Here is an 18,169-nt window from a genome sequence, read left to right as displayed (position 1 = left end):
GTTTAATTAAAACAAATTTTTTTACAATAACATTTTTATTTATTTCCGTTTTATTGATAATTTATTTATTATCCATTTTCGCTTTTATATTTATATTTTAGTAATTTTCTTGTATGTGCTTTTGTCATTTTTTATCAATTTATGTCTTTTTAAAATTAATTTAGGTTATTTATTTATTCATGTCATTTTTTGGATTAATTAAATTTTTTTTTAATACATTTCATTTTTAGTTTTTATTTATTTCCATTTTATTTCTATTGTGTATCCATTTTTATCTGTTTTTGGCTTTTAATTTTATATTTTCAGTTTTTTATTTTAACTTGAGTTTAATTTTGAGTAATTTCCTTGTATGTGCTTTTGTCATTTGTATTAATTTATGTTATTTATTAATTCATGTGATTTTTATTTATGTCATTTTTTAGGTAAAATTTGAACAATTTTAGTTTTTATTTATTTCCATTTTATTTTATCATTTTAGTGCGCTTCAACTTATTTTTCAAGGCAATATTTCTCATTTTAATTTAGTTTAAATGTTAATATTTATAATATCTATATTTAAGTGAATGAAAATGTTTTTAATAGTTTTAGTTAACAGATTGTACTGGGGGGTTAATTTTACAATAATTTTGTTGCATTAATTACTGCATTAATAAAAGTTTAAATAGAATTATGAATATGAATTATGGAAAAAAAAGAGAAAAAAATGGTAATGACACTTGTGCTTAATTATCATGAAAATGAAAATTGAAATATGCTTTATTTACTTTTCGAAAATGCTCTTTTGATTTTGGGTTTGACCTGAGCATTTAGTGAGATTCACCCACATTCTTATTCCTCCGGTCTGGAACGTGAACATGAAACACGGCACAAGCTGCTCTGCAGGAGGATAACAAAATAGACTTTATTTCACAGGAAGAGGTTATCCATTTGATATGCTTTTAATATGTTTTTAGAGTATTTTATTTAAATACAATACAAATAAATAATATAGTTATTTCAAAGCAGTCCAAAACTGAAGATACAAATTCCCCATATACTCTGTACATCCCCACTATCTTTCCCAGTGCGACGCATTCAGCCGTAGAGCCGCTCCTATACACGATCTTCATGTCCATTAGAAATAAATGATCTTAGAAATATGATCCTATTGAAGAGAGCTTGAAGGAAACTCTTGCACACATAATCCACAATAACAGATCACTGGAATAACGCACAATGGAAATGAAACATCATGAACTTTGCTCTTTTGAGATTGTTTACCACTTAATATCAGCATAAAGTTATAATGAAGGAGCAAGCAGAGAGAGGCGCGTGTGGACAGAGTCTCTCTCTCCACCCCGTCAGCATTGCAGGACTAAAGTCACAGCATTATGGGTAAGAAGTGTGTAGCTGTGTTCTTCCTGCGGGTTTTTCTCCCACGCAGAGACTTCCCATGAGCGCTCAGACCTACAAACATCTGTCGTTTCTTGTTCCTCCACTCGGCGGATGCGTACGTGTTATACCCGTTCTCCTCGATGCGCTCCTTCAGACGGCAGTTCACACCATAGTTTCTCTGAAATGCAAGAAACAAAGAGTTTAGATTAAGGAAAACCAGACCATAGTCATGCTGGATTTTGAGACATTGCTGGTCCAACATGGTCTGGTGTATCAGCTCTGACTGAATAAATCTCATTCTCAATCACTTATCGCTTTATCACATCACATGTGGTTAAGTTGATCACATATGTTAAAGGTGATGTCTTTATTGTATTGAATACTAAAATAAGTGAGCTATTTGAACATTTTCCCTCAAAAAAGCATTGGCTGCATCTTAAATCGCATTCTTCCTTACTATATAGTAGGTGAAAAACAGTATACGAATTCGCAGTGTTCATAAAAGAGTAGGCAAAAAGTACCCGGATGACCTACTACTTCCAGTGAGATTTACTATCCCATGAGGCCACGGGAGAGGATTTGTGAATGGTGGTGGGTCACATGATAATGACAACATGGCGGATGTAGTACGTCCAGATTACATTCATACACACACTCACATACTATACTTTTAGTGGTTGTGAAGTAATTACTTATTCAAAAATAAGAGTATGTGACTTCGGACGCAGCCAATGACTGTGCATTACCAGTCTGACACAGCAACAGTGACTCAACCAATGGCGTGAGTTTGGGGCGGGGCTACGTGTTTGTTTGACCAATGACAGACAGTGCTGCAGAAATTACACACAACACCTTATTTTTCAGTGGGTATACAGCCTAAAACAGGGGGTTTCAAACTTGTTGGTGTTATGGACCCCTAGATATGAAGATTCCTTTGTAGAACTCCTAAAATATAAGCTATATATTTTCATGTATAAAGCCCTATTTATACTGTGATAAATAACAATATTAATAGTATGTTTAACAGTATTTAAATTAAGTAACAGAAATGTCAACTATGTAAATAAACTGTCTGACAGTATAATCAAATAATTTAATAGTAATTAATAAATTAAATACATTTAAATAGTACAATTTAATTTGTATTTAATTTGTATTTAATTTAATTTAATTTAATTTAATTTAATTTAATTTAATTTAATTTAATTTAATTTAATTTAATTTTATTTCAGCACCCCATTGTGGCTCACTAAATATTCCCATAACCCCAGTTTAAAAAAAACCTAGACTAAACTCCAGGTGTATTTTGATGGAGATTTGGTGCAGGACACCCACCGCTCCGGACAGTTCTCCTCTCTTACTGAGAGCCAGGTACATGTTACTGCCGAGACCTCTGATGGCAACGATCCCAACATCCACTGACGTGATCTCCAAAATACCTGAAACACACAACACAACACGTTAACAGTTAACGGAACAATACAGAGGCTTTCACTGTGAAACAGTGCAAACTATTTAGGTTAGCTATTTCATGTTTAGTTTTAGTTCAGTTTTAGCTTGAACAACGTGACTCTTGCATGAGCAAACACTCCTCGCTTTTTCTTCAGAAATTGTAAAAAAAACATTTAAATTATTCAGTTTCTGCTTTAAAACCTCAGTAAGGAATAACATTTTGGGGAACAAATCAAACGGTGTGTGTATGTGCGTGTTTCTGTGAAGAGGTCAGAGGTGAAATTACAGTTTTGTTTGACCTTTGCTCACTGGCAGGTTTTAGTTCAGTTGTCAACACACACACACACACACACACCAGAGCATGTGACGCTGGTTATCAGACTGTGATAACCCCAGTGGCAGCGAGTGTGAACCCTGGGGGGCTGTGGTTGCGGGGGGTTTGTGCGGCTGCTCTTTGATCAGAGTAAAAGTGTGGAAAGATGCTTCTATCACGACAGCTAAAGCTGCTCCTCTGAACAGTTGTGCTGCCCTCCTACGAAGAGCTTCCTCAGATCTGAAACACTCCTGTTCACTTCATCCACTGAGAGAGTCGGTGTGGCATTGGGTTAAGTTACATTTTATTTTATATGTGATCAGTGAGCACATCACTATCAGTCAATATTTGTGTTTTTCCTAATTGTCGATATCAGTTTGATGCTGATGGATGCAGATCATCAGCGGAAAATCAACTTTGTCCTGCATTTTTTAAATGAGAAAGACATTTAATGAGAAATCTCAATCTCTTGTTTAATGTTTTTGTTTTGTTTGTATACACATACAAATTTAATTATTAAATTACTATTAAATAATTATTATTAAATTCTGAATTAATGAATAATGATTATGAATTTATCTTTTAAATATGACAGATAAAATGAATATTGAATATAATAAATACACTATATATATATATATATATATATATATATATATATAATTGTAATTTATAATTTTCATTTTATCTGTCATATATATTTAAAGGATAAAATAATATATATTCAGTATTTATTTGGGGGGAAATCAGTGGTCAATCTAAAATAACATTTCACATTTCAAATTTTTCTAAATTTCACATTTTCATTTAGTTTAACCTGATGTACTAAAATAACTAAATAACTTTTTTTTTTAAACCGGCAAAACACAGAACTAAATCTTAGACTAAAATTAATGAAAATGAAATGAAAGAATTAAAAAATATATATATTATGAAATTATATAATGTCATATTGTCATAACCTAATGATAATTGTTTGGCCAAATTTTCTCTAATTATATGTCAGAATTTCTCCATTTGTTCTCCCTTCATTTGTGATTATTTTTCCCCAATTCAAATTTATTTTTTCATTTTAATACTCAAATAAGCAGTTATCCGTTTTCAACTCTATATTGTCTAATTTCATTTGTTGTTTCATACATACATTTTTTTTGTTCTTTTTTTTTTGCAATCAATTCATTTTCGGTCATAACATTAAAAAAAATTCAAACAACATCAGACAACATTTATTTCATGCAAGCGAGTGAATATGTCCGCAGGTAGCGTTTGCACTCATCTATCCGTGTACGTGTGTGTGTGTGTGTGTGTGTGTGTGTGTGTGTGTGTGTGTGTGTGTGTGTGTGTGTGTGTGTGTGTGTGTGTGTGTGTGTGTGTGTGTGTGTGCGTGTGTGTGTGTGAAGTGGCTCCATTGGGGTCTCGGGTTGCAGGTATCAAGTGAGACGGTAAAACTATCTGAGTGCTCTGTGTCCTCTCAGCGCTGGGATGAAAGCATGAAAGGAAGGAACGACACAGACAGGATGACAGTGAGACGGATTAGAGAAGCTTCAATGATCAGTGATCAAAGATGAGAGCGACACCAGGCTGAAGCCTACTGCAAAAAGCTGAATGAAGCTCTCCCACACACACACACACACACATTCAGACTCTAACCACCAACAAGTTCATGTGAAATTAAGCACGCATGTCAGCCTGCCATATGCTTGTACCACACACACACACACACACACACACACACACACACACACACACACACACACACACACACACACGTTTACTTAGCTAACTAAATGGGGACATTCCATAGACGTAATGGTTTTTATACTGTACAAACTGCATATTCTCTCCCCTTACACTAACCCTACTCCTAAACCTACCCATCACACAAAACTTTCTGCATTTTTTATTTTATTTTATTTTTTTTATTGCTTTATTTTTTATACCAGATCTACAAATGAGGAGATTTTGTCAGGTTTTGGTCACATCTGGGAACAAATTTGTCCCTAAAATATAGAATCCCTACTAGTCAAAAAAGTTGAAGTAGGCTGATGCTTAAATACATGCTGGAAAATGTTATAAATTGTGGTTACATATGAAGTGCTTTACAAAACTAATTTTTATGGATGATTTTGAGAGGAGAGCAAAAGAAAAGCAGCCAATAAATGTCCATCGTACCAGGGTTATTAGTTAACTAAAATTAAAAGCACATGTTAACTGAAATAAAATGTATAAAATATTAAACTTATTTTATTTCAGCTAGTTGGCATGGAAACTTTTCTCAGTTTCATTTAGTTTTCATTGATGTACTTAAATAACTAAAACTAAAAATGAATAAAAAAGTCATCAAAATGGCTAAAACAAACAACCAAATTGGGAAACGTAAAAATAAAAACGAATGCAAACAATTAATAAAAACTATAATAGGCTATCTCACTAACACTGCATCATAATGTTTAAAAAGCATCCCAAGATGCACCTCATAAAGTTGGATGATGAATGACAGGCACGTCCTGATTTTGCCGAGATGTTCCTGGGTCAACATATTTTGTTGATCCTGGAACAACATTCCTGTCCGAAAATTACCCTATCCATAACATATCCCTAAAATCAGAGGGAAAAGATAGGTGAATAACACTGATGTAGAAGCACCTAATCCTGGTTCTAACCCTAAACTTGACATAAACTGTAAACGTTTCCCTCAAATCTGATTGGTTGATTGGAATCATCAGGATCAACAAAGATGTTGTCTTGGGTGAAATCAGGTTCTGCAAATGTCCAGAGTTGCAGAGCTAGAATCTAGTCAGAGAAGAAGCTCAAATATATATGTTTTTTGAATGTTCTAGTCCCTATTTATTTCCCATACCTCAATTTATGTAATTTCACAGTTTTGATGACTGCACTTTTACACTAAAATGAAACAAAAACAGCACTAATTTCAACACAGAGCCACACTTTGAAGTTCCATGTCAGTGAGGCCACACTTAACTAACCACAAAAGAGAGATCGGAGAACAAGCCAAGCCATTACAGTAAATGTGTTCGTAATCCCACCTTAGGAGCCAAACACCTGCGAGAGTGACCGAAGGCGAGAAAGCCCTCAGCAGATGTCGAGCAGCGCACCAGGAGGTCAACTTTAAACTGGGTCTATCTGCCCATGGTTTGTCTTTGCACGCTGTTGTTTTCCCTCGCGCGTCATGCTCTGCTGCACGTTACTAAACGCTGCGTCTTTGGCTTGCAGTTGTTTGCGCAGACGTGCATTTTCCACAGCGCTCTGCCAAAACTGCCCGTGTTTTTGTGCTGGGATGATGATGTCTGGTGCCTAAAAAAAGCTAAATCAACAGTTGTATTTTCTGAGATTACAAAACAGCATTGCATCATGCCTATTTGTCAGTGATATGGAGGCGCTTGCGTTGGTTTTATTGTGTTGGTGGAGTTGTGAAGGCATCTGTGGCACACATGGCAGCGATCTCGCACTGTACTGGTGGTCTCCTGTACGTCCGGCTCATGCCTGAAGCGTCCCGACTGCTTCCTGAGACAACGACACTGAGGATGTTTGAAGACATGATAGCAGACGCAACAAATAAACCATGTCATCGCTGATATTTAGTCTTTACACAAAAGGAATACACAACTGGGCTAAATAAGTCCTTCAAAGAAAGCCAGTGTTCAATAAAACATGGTATTTCTATGCTACTCCAATGCATTTCAAAAAATACCATGCGTACACTGTAAAACATGGTTTAAATAGTGACTATACTTTGGCGTTTCCCTGTTCACACCTGGTGTTTTAATCCGTCTCTTTTGTCCACTTCCAACCACTTTTGATTTCTTCGAGGGGAGGATCTATGGGTGGGCAAATGTATTGGCTTTTTCAGATCTTTCGATCTAATTGACCAAGTAAGCTCATGCAATTTACATATGAACACACCCGGAGACAATGGAAAAACACACGGCGATCATCAGGTTTAATTTCTGCTCTGACAGCCGCAAGACCAGCCGAACACTGTGAGTGTGTGTTAGAAATCAGGAATGGAGAGAGAACATTGTGATTGGTATGTTTTTCCTCTTCAAACCAAATTTGTGTCTCCAGCCGACAATGTTTAAATCCCGTCTGGCTATCGCTCTTCCTATAATGTTACTCATTAGTTCAGTAGACGGAGAGTAGACGATCTTTTGTGTCTGTTCGAACACACTCGACCACGTGAGCGTTTACTCTACGAAATCAATCCAAACGAACGCGTTTTCAACTTCCTCTAGAAGTGGTCAAAAGTGAACAAGCTCAAAGCGTTTTAGACCCTGTTTACACCTGTATTTACAGTCGTCCACTTGTGATCGGATCGACCAAAACCCTTCTTAATATCAGGTGTAAACGAGGCCTTAGTTGGATGTTAATCTAACGTTTTGATAACGTTACAACTGCACTTACTACTTTAGATGGTTTAGAGAACATTCAAAAGTCACACTGGTCACACTTTATTCTGATGGTCCCCTTTAGACATTCTCTTGGCTATAAGTAACGTTGCACCAATGCATATCAACTAACTCTCATTAAAGTATTAGTAGACCATCTGCTTAATATCTGCTAACACTTTATTGTGATGCTCCACCAACAGACATTCTACTGACCATAAGTAACTTTGCAACTACATGTCAACTTATTCAACTAACCCTAATCCCTTACAAAATCTAAGCATACCCTTAGTCTACTAATACTTAACTAGTACTCTAATGAGAGTTAGTTGACATATAGTTGACAAAATGATAAAATCCGCTTATTGTTTTCTCCAACGTTCACATAAACAAGAAAAAACGCTTTTAAAACAAATATTCAGTAAATATCACTGTCTGTTTGTTTTGCTAATTGGCCTTTTTAGCATTTGGTTTAGTTAGCATGAGCCCTTATTAGCATCAAACCCTGTTCCAGTCAGACAGACAGCAGACTTCTGCTTTATCAAACAGGATCAGGATACACGTGGGACAGCTTTACACTGGAATCCACATAAAAGCTCATAAATCTGTTGGAGTCTCTCACAAGGACAGACCAGACGCTGAGTTAAACACCCCCGCTGCGCTATAATCATCAGTCTGATTCAATTCCCCAAGACTTTTACGTACAATTCAATTTGCCATACTCAATGTAGGGCACGTCCTGATTTTGCGGAGTTAGACGCCTTCCTGGGTCAATATATTTTGTTGATCCTGGAACATTCCTGTTCGTAAAAATAATCCTAAACATATCCCTAACCCCATAACTTATCAGAGGAAGGTGAATAACACTGATGTAGAAGCACCTAACCCTGTTTGTAAGCCTAAACTTGACATAAACCGTAAACTTGTCCCTCAAATCTGATTGGTTGATTGGAATGTTGTTTCAGGATTTACAATGATGCTGAACCAAGAAAATGTTGTACTTGGTGGAATCAGGTTCTGCCAGTGTAGGACAACAGCAAAGTTGTCCTTTTCAATTATTATTTTTATAAATATTTTTTTGCGTAGAACAAATAATGCTAAAATGTATTGTGAGACATTTCATATCTAACCATTTTTAATCTTTAAAATTACAATTGGTGTTGTGGACGTACATCAACTGCTTAAAATCCCCCCCCAAAAAATCAACATGAAACCTTTTATTGTTATTTTACTTGTAATGTGACATTTTTTAATGTGAAACAGGACAAAAATAAGTAAATAAATGACAGTAAAAGTAAATAAAACTGATTGAACCAAATTTTCATTGGATTATTATGCACTGATGAATTATACAGGAACATGATGTTGATTTAAGGTTGCTATATGGATGCTTTTTTTTTTTTTTTTTTTTGATGTGAATCTTAACAACTGCTTTTGATAACATAATGTATTAAGATTGTAATATATTTTCAGATGTAATTTATTCCTGTGATTCAAATCTGAATTTTCAGCATCATTACTCCTCCAGAAATCATTCTAATATGATGATGTTTCTGGATTATTTGATGAATAGAAAGCTTAAAAGAACAGCGTTTATTTGAAATAGAAATATTTTGTACCATTATAAATGTCTTTACTGTCACTTTTAATCAATTTAATGTGTTCATGCTGAATAAAAGCATGTATTTCTTCCTGACCCCAAACACTTTTGAAGTCATATTTCTTTTAGGATTACATTACTCCAATGACCTGCATCTAACATTATCTGAAACATAGATAATACGGTTTTGACATGCATCATGGGTCATCAGAATGATGTCACACCCCTCTCAGATCCCTTGTTTCTGTTTTTCCCAGCTAACGGTGTCTTTTCAAACGCGTGACATCATTCAGAAGCACCTCAAAGGCCAGTGTTTCCCAAATCATGTCTTGCCTAAGGACAGCATCACTACTGCAGTATCCATTTCCACCAACACTGGATCTGTGCTAGAAAGACTAGTGTAATTTCACCCGCGGAGGATTATTCTTTTGTCGGAGGCCATTGCTGAATGTGAAAGACGCTCACCTTTGATGTGTCGCTGGTGATATTCACATCACGCCATTCATAAAACTCGAACAGTAGCCGCCCTGTTTCTCGCTCGGACGTATCCGTAATGTTCAGGATGTCATGCACTACATGTGTGTTGAGCAAATATGTTCAAAATAAGGCAAAATGTCAAATCTTACAGCAGTGGAAGAAAAGTCCAAGCTTTTATCAACCATTAAAAAAATCCCAAATGTACATTGGTTGAAAATGCTTTGGTCAAAAGATTTCCATTTCAAATAAATGCCATTACTTTGAACTTTCTATTCATCAAATAATTTTCTATTTGGTACGGTTTCTGTAGAAATATTAAGCAGCACAACTGTTTTCGACATTGATAATAACAAGAAAGGTTTTGAAATTAAATTAACGATTTCTGAAGGATCATGTGACACTGAAGACTGGAGTAATGATGCTGAAAAATCAGCTTTTCATCACAGGAATAAATTACATGCAAAAAATACTCAAATAGAAAACTGTAATAATGTTTCACAATATTACTGTTTTTACTGTATTTTTGGTCAAATTAATGCAGCCTTGATGAGCGTAAGAATATTCTTTAGAAACGTTAAATATATTACACCCCAAACTTTTGAAAAGTATAGTGTACAATGATGTTTCCTGCTTCTCAAATAGTTCACCCTTGTGTTTCAACAGTGAATCAGACTGTTTTTCTGATCAGATTTGCTCAAGATACTAAACCTGCGATCAAAAGTCAGAGATCTCAATATGAATTCAAACATTTCTCATCAAATTCAGCTGAGGGCAAAAGAGGGCACAACGCTGTACTCTTACTGTGTGTCAACAATTGTTTCATTTGTGTCTATTTTTACTTCTAGGATAAACATCTGAGATGAAGTCGATATCTTCGAGCATTAACATTGTCCTCTGGGATTACATGTTGAACACTGTCACATTTGTTCTCACCATCAAGAAACTTTAACCGAATGTGATGTTTCAGTCTCTCATGAGGCTCTTTAGGGCTAGTTAAAGTTGAGAGAAGTTAAGTGAGAACATGTGTATTACTGCTGCTGTTCCCGACACATGTACACACACACGCAGGCACGAACACACACACACACACACACACACACACACACACACACACACGAGTAACATGTGCTCACCCCTATAGACATAAGAGCAAGCAGCTGTGCTGTACACCGCTTAAATTAGCTACTCTTATGAATAAATGAGTTGTGAAATTTTAAAAGGACAGCACATAGCTTTTGAGAGATACATGTATGCTTTTAGTTAAACACTAAAACGCCTTTTCTAAGGCACACTTGCTAATAAAAACACATAAAATTAGAACTTACTCATGCAAAACGCGCTGCCACAATGATGAGGTGTTCCATGAGCTTGATAGTGCACTGCTGATGTACTGAGTGATTGCTAGGATGATCTGAGTGGTTATTCGGTGGTTGCTATGTTCTGAGTGATTGCTAGGATGATCTGAGTGGTTATTCGGTGGTTGCTATGTTCTGAGTGATTGTAAGGGGGTTGCTAGGATGTTCTGAGTGGTTGCTATGTTCTGAGTGATTGTAAGGGGGTTGCTAGGATGTTCTGAGTGGTTGCTAGGTGGTTGCTATGTTCTGAGTGATTGTAAGGGGGTTGCTAGGATGTTCTGAGTGGTTGCTAGGTGGTTGCTATGTTCTGAGTGATTGCTAAGGGGTTGCTAGGATGTTCTGAGTGGTTGCTTGGTGGTTGCTATGTGCTGAGTGATTGTTAGGTGGTTGCTATGTTCTGAGTGATTGTTAGGTGGTTGCTATGTTCTGAGTGATTGTTAGGGGGTTATAGGATGGTCTGAGTGATTGCTAGGTGGTTGCTATGTTCTGATTGATTGTTAGGGGGTTGCTATGATGTTCTGAGAGGTTGCTAGGTGGTTGCTATGTTCTGAGTGATTGTTAGGGGGTTGCTAGAATGTTCTGAGTGGTTGCTAGGTGGTTGCTATGTTCTGAGTGAATGTTAGGGGGTTGCTATGTTCTGAGTGATTGCTAGGGGGTTGCTAGGATGTTCTAAGTGGTTGCTAAGATGTTCTGAGAAGTTGTTAGGATGTTCTAGGTTGGTAGACAAGTGGTTAAAACAGCATTCTGAGTGGTTGGTGTTTAGGATGTTAAGAGTGGTATCTAGGTAGTTGCAATTGTGTTCTGAGTGGTTGCTAGGGTTTTCTGCGTGGTTGCTAGGGTGTTCTGATTGGTTGTCAAATGATATGGCTTGAGTCCTTCCTTCAGTGTAAGTCTGTTTTTTCCCCATTTTGAATTTTATCATCCAGCAAGAGAAAACTGTCTGATCACCTGATGATTGCTGATGATGTTTCAATTCACAGCTTGGTGTGGATTTGTGTATTCTGGCTGAGTATTTTGTGTCTGTTGTTTTATCAGAGATGAGGCTATCAGAAGGAAACTGATGCACACACACACACACACACACACACACACACACACACACACACACACAGATCTGACAGACATTTCCTCTCAACGCCTGATCACCTCTGAGGGCTTGATTACATGTTTACACAGTCAGATGTCACAGTGATGTCTGACGCTACACAAACACACATTGCCCTCTAACAGGGACAACTCAAACACCCGGTACATTTCCATGCATCTCTAATGACCTAAAAACATTACAATTAAAGAATGCACTTTCTTAAAAGTTTTCAAAGTATTTTTTTTTTACAGAAGAAGCTAAGGAGGTTCTGTCAAAATATGTTCTTCATATCAAACTTTTATTGCTCAGAGGTTGCTCCTTTATAGCTCAAGAGACTCCTTTATGTTTCATTTAAAAGGGATAGTTCACCCAAACATTTAAATTCTGTCATAAATTACTCTCATGTCGTTCCAAACCCGTAAGACTTTCGTTCATCTTCAGAACACAAATGAAGATCTTTTTGATTAAATCTGAGAGCTTTTGTGCCTCGATTGACACTTTGATGCTTCAAAAAGTTCCTAAAGAGATTGTTAAACTAATCCATATGAATAGTCATAAAGTTAAAGAGCTGTAAAATGAACGTGGAGCAGCTCATGGAAGAATTTGATGAGAAATATTTAAGATCTCAGACTTTTGATGGCAGTCTGTGGTATCTTGTACACTTTGAGACATAGTTGAGATCTCTTCTGAAACTCAAGAGGAAACTCACTGCATGCTTTATAAAGGAGAAACCAATGAGACCTTAAAAAGAAAGTTTGATTATAGAAACACCAGACAAAAACAACCACACGCTTCTGAATCAAGATGCCCAGCGTCTTTGAAAAGGAACACACACACACACACACACACACACACACACACACACACACACACACACACACACACACACACACACACACACACACACACACACACACACACAGAGGAAACAGGAAGACCCTTATCTGCACATGGGCTCCATCTGAGCAATGGCTAATTAACTTGTTCTTTGTAAAACACCAAAACATATTTTGCATTTCACTGATGGGCTCATAATACATGAAACAAACCACAAACTATCTAATAACAGACACTTGACTCTATTATGGACATATAGCCATTGAAAGCACAAGCGTAACCCTTTATCACATTATAAGGGATGTGTTTCCTCAGCTGTGTCAGGGGAAACATTTACGGCAATATGTGGGTTAATTGCTCTCAGATTTCTGGGTGTCAGCAGGACACAATTACGCATTTAAAAGGTTATTACAGCCAATAGCACCATTCTTTAATGGCCCATTAATTTTGTTTGTTTTATTAGAGCAGCTAATTTCATTTATGGGGTTTAAATATTACTATTATTATTCTTGTGAGGTTCATTAAGATAGAACAGCCATTGATTCACATCAGGTGTTTTGCATATGTCTACTAATTTGCTAAAAATGTTATTTAAAAAAGTAATTCTAAAAAAGTAACATCTAAAAACGATCTAATTTAATGATAAAAGTATTTATAACGTGTTTGGATATTCTTATTCATAAACTGATTATAAATAAATCTAGATTTTAAAATTCATTTCATGTCACAATTTTCAATATTTGTGCCCAATGACATAATCCAGAAACACTTCATAATAACTTCCATAAATAAAAGGAACTAACATTATTGAATATATATAGGCCTATTCATTAAACTTTATTTTCATATATATTCATATTTTTTAAATACATCAACTACTTATCTGAACTAGGCTATGTTAGGCAATTAATTAAGTTATTCTAAATGGGTTTAAAACTAATTATACCAAATTAATTTAATTCTTCTTATTATTAGCCTATTATTATTCACATCAAAACAGATTTTTTTTTTTTTCTGGTACATAATTGAATTCTAAATGAAAATTCAGTTCATAACTTCCATAAAATTAGCCTAGATGTGGCCAACATTCAAACATGTTAAATGTAGCCGACATTTTAATCAGGATTAATAAAACTATAAACTATATATTTAAACGTGATTAATATCTATATTTTCTTAACAGACTAGTTGATAATGTTCACAGAGACGTTATTAAATTTCACATCACGATGTTTTTGTTTGGCCATTAGCGACGTGATTGTGAACAAACCGAACGTATTCTGAGGTAACTCACTGTAGGGATCGTCTTTTCTCTTGGTGCCGTTGACTCTCCCGTCTTTCCCGATCCTAAGGAAGAACTCCTGGAAGGAGAAGAGTTTCCTCTGGCGCACGTCTCCCTGGAGGTGCACGTAACTGCGCACATGCCGGCCTGAGGTGGAGGTGGATGAGGATGAAGATGAAGATGAAGAGGAAGAGTTGTCGACCCTGAGCGCCTTCTGCACGGGACATGCGCGGCCACAGCTGACGGAGACCGCGAGAAGATACACGACACACACCGATAAGCACGCAGACACACTCTTACTCACTGTCCATCTCCTCATGGTACTCCTCATGGAACATGCTGCTCAGTGAATGTGCATGGATGCCTCTCGCTCCAGAGAACCCCACATAAGACCAGTGAAGAAACCATGAAGTTGTGGAATTAGGCGAGTCTGTGAAGCTTCTGATGGTGAGATAGAGCACTTTATTAATCCCATTTGGGAATCATTATCATGGCAAAACTCATTCCTCCTGCGTTTCCAGGGAATGCACGTCAAAACGACCCTGTTCCTGGCATCCTGTCTCCTGATGTGATCTTCTACCTCCAGGATGGTCATAGAAATGCTGCTGTCTCTCTCTCTCTCTCTCTCTCTCGGTTCCTCACCCCTCCCTATACTCCTGTCTGTCATTTTACGTCCCTACCTCCATTCTCACACTCTGCCCCTCCTCGCTGAATTCCCTAGGTGTGGGTTTGTCTGATAGGGCTTTTGTGAATGGCTGTTATCTGGAGCTCTTTGATAGTGGACTAGGAAAAGAGCACAGACGCTCGAAAAGATGAACAAACCTAACAAGAGGCCACTCTTGATTGGTCCCATCTGATGATAAGAAGCTTTTAGTTTGATAAAGTTTGGGAATCATCATGTTTTGTTTTTTTCCTTTCGTCGTGGATCATGTCCCTTTCACCTCGTATGATATCCTGAGGCATCTGAACAGTCAAGACATTGGTTTTGTCTGTTACACATTACATGTCATTATTATTCTGCGGAACATGGTTATGAATTTATTACTTTATATCAGAGCCACAGGCATTTAATTAAGAATCTGAAGCAAGCGATCTAGTTCAAAAAGTCACAAAACAACGTCATCAAAACAAATTATATAAAAGATTCTAAAAGATTATTTTGCTGTTTAAAGAAATAGTCGTAAAAATAAGACACAACATATTGTGTTAATATGAAGGAATTTTCTGTGTTTATTTTTTACATGTGTTTTACATGTATTTTACCCCTAAACCTAACCCTACCCATAAGTTATCCCTTAAATCAGAAGGAAATGATAGTGAATAACACTGATAGAATCACCTAACCCTGGTTGTAAGCCTAAACTTGACATAAACTGTAACGTTTCCCTCAAATCTGATTGGTTGATTGGAAGTTCATCCAAAAAGAAAAACTGTCACCCTCTTGCTGCTCCAAACCACTTCCGTTCTTCAGTTGAACGTAAAATTAGATGTTTTGAAGAATAATTATGCTGCTCTTGTCCATACAGTGACGGTTCATAGTGAGTGTGCTTAAAAAACCCCATAAAAACAGCATAAACTTGATTTCAGAGCTTAAAAAGTAACCAAGTAACACAACTAGTTACTTTTTAAGGAGTAACACAATATTGGAACACACTTTTAAAAGTGACTTTCCCCAAAAATGCAAGTCATATGAACAACTTTTATGCTGTTTTTATAATGTGTCTTGGACTTTTTTAAACGTACGAATTGACAAAAAAAATTCGACAAGTAAAAATGACAATTGTTTTCAGGTAAACTATTCTTCTACACTCTTTTATCCGCTAGTTCTAGTTCACTCTAAGACTGTTCTATTGCCTCTCTATTTAGAAATTTTTTTTGCTTTGTAAAATCTCTTCAAAACCAGAATTAAACTTCTCCATTCCAGCCCTCAGCTGAGTGGAAAAGTTGTGTGACTTCTACAGGGATTGCATAGATCCCACCCAACAGCTTTTTATGGAGTATTGATGAACTGAAATGTGTTGCCAGTGACCAATGGCTTGTGTGGTTTGGTTTATCTTCTCAAACATCACTATCTTATCTGCATTTCCTGTTTCCCCCCCTAAAAGCCTTTGCTGGATTCTTCACTGGAAATGAGGTTGACTTGTTCCCCTTCTTACGATCACACCAATAATGTGTTTATTCTTTCTTGAAATATGCAATCATAAAAAAATCATAGTGCCTTAAACCTTATCCAGTCCTAGTCACACATTCCTGCATTTTAACATGCAGTGAGTGTGCAACATGCTTCTCTTTCTGTGAGGCTTTGTTTTCGTAACCCAAGGATAAAACTCAAATAAAGTCAAATGCTGCAGTAGCCAACAACCGCTCCGTATGCAATCTCACAGTCATGGATTTGATTTGAAAAACGTGCAATAGTCAATGCAATTGAAATGTGGCCTTTCCCATCTCCTTTTCGGGCCACATGTAATATAAGGAAGATTTAGAGGACTTGTGCGGAAGCTAGAGTTTTATAACGGTTAGTTTTATCTCAGTAGATCTATCTCTCGGTAATGCCCCTCAAATCCAAGCGTAGAGTTAGAAACAGCAGTTATGCTCGAGCTCATGTGAGAGACTTGCATCAAATAAGAGCATACTTACAAAGAACATTGAATGACAGTACAACATGTTTGCTTTATGACATAATTAAAAAATAAATACATAGTAGTGGCCAAAAAAGGGCTTGGAAAATTAACATCTTCACCCTTTATTTAAATCTTATTAAAAGTAAACCTTTCCTCAGCAAGACATGATTTAAAAGGGACCTGTAATGCAAAATGTACTTTTAAATTGTTTTTGGATTTTAAAAATCCACTCTTATTTGTTGACGTCACATCAACAGGCCCCGCCCACGACTGGTAAAGGGATCTGCCGTATTAGCTTAGCTCCTCCCCTTGAGTGAGCTGCACACAGTCCGCCATGTTTGTTTATCTCCTCGCCAGAGCATTTAACAGCAGCATTCAAGTAAGATATTTATTATTTTTAAAGCTATTAAAGTTATTCAAATCAAGATCAGTGAGTGATTTTCTGTTTTTCTTTTGATGTTTGATTCATAACTGCATATATAGCAGTAGGTACTGTATATTACACTGTGTACGCAGATCTAATATACACATGCGATTTCTTTCCCTGCTGTTTACATTCACAGACATAACCGACTGTGTTTACGTGAACTTTGTGCGTTTTTGACATAACCTTGTGTGTATTTGATAGTTTAAAGGACAAGTTCGGTATTTTACACTTAAAGCCCTGTTTACAGATCGTATCTGATGAAATAGAACGGTTAAGATTAAAATTTGGACACATGCTGCTGTCCCGAGAATTTTAGGTTTATTTCGCTCCCCCCCCCCCCCCCCCACCCCCCACCCCCACAATGGTTGTCTATATGCACTGGAAGATTCCGTCCTAAAAACACATTAAACTTTCGTTTACAAAGACGTGAAACTCACCGAGTGGTCAGGGGTGTTCACTGATATGTTCACTCAAAAATCGCAGAAAAAGATGCATTCCAACAGGTTTTATCGTAGTTTTTGTCCAACTCCATTGACTTACTAGGACGTGCTGTGAGACCGCAGCACCTTTACGGTATTACTCCGCCGCTTCTTCTTCTGCTTCTTCTGTGTATTCAATGAAATGCCCGTGGTTTGCTTGCAATTGGCAAAGGTGCATTATCGCCACCAACTGGGCTGGAGTGTCTATTATTCAAGCTCTCAACGGAAGAATCACGGGTGTGACGCGTTTGGCAAAATAGGTCCACAAAAGCGAAATAAACCTAAAATTCTCGGGACAGGAGCATGTGTCCAAATTTTAATCTTAACCGTTCTATTTCATCAGATACGATCTGTAAACAGGGCTTTAAGTGTAAAATACCGAACTTGTCCTTTAAGCGCAATAAGACGTGAAAGAGAACTTAGTTCTCACTGCAAGGCTTAGTACTCAATTTTTGCTCA

At 36.7% G+C, this 18,169-nt stretch overlaps 1 protein-coding gene across 1 annotated transcript; it reads right to left on the bottom strand.

Annotated features, from left to right (window-relative positions):
* Positions 1-877: 877 nt before the first annotated feature.
* Positions 878-14,862, bottom strand: fgf10b (fibroblast growth factor 10b). Its single transcript, XM_082170886.1, has 3 exons — positions 14,196-14,862; positions 2,710-2,813; positions 878-1,552 (listed from the first exon to the last, which is right to left on the bottom strand). The coding sequence occupies exons 1-3, from the start codon at positions 14,512-14,514 to the stop codon at positions 1,361-1,363; spliced, it is 615 nt and encodes a 204-aa protein (XP_082027012.1). The 5' UTR covers positions 14,515-14,862; the 3' UTR covers positions 878-1,360.
* Positions 14,863-18,169: the final 3,307 nt, after the last annotated feature.

This window comes from Leuciscus leuciscus, assembly GCF_965113295.1.
Source record: "Leuciscus leuciscus genome assembly, chromosome: 5".
Taxonomy (NCBI): domain Eukaryota; kingdom Metazoa; phylum Chordata; class Actinopteri; order Cypriniformes; family Leuciscidae; genus Leuciscus; species Leuciscus leuciscus.
Note: the sequence above shows the minus strand (reverse complement) of the source record. Positions and strands in the feature narration are given on the sequence as shown.

Coding starts and splice junctions, on each gene's coding strand:
- fgf10b (XM_082170886.1), bottom strand. CDS start 14,514: ATGAGGAGTACCATGAGGAGATGGACAGTGAGTAAGAGTGTGTCTGCG. Junction 2,814..14,195: donor GAGAAAAGACGATCCCTACA/GTGAGTTACCTC, acceptor TGTGTGTTTCAG/GTATTTTGGAGATCACGTCA. Junction 1,553..2,709: donor GAGGAGAACTGTCCGGAGCG/GTGGGTGTCCTG, acceptor CTTGCATTTCAG/AGAAACTATGGTGTGAACTG.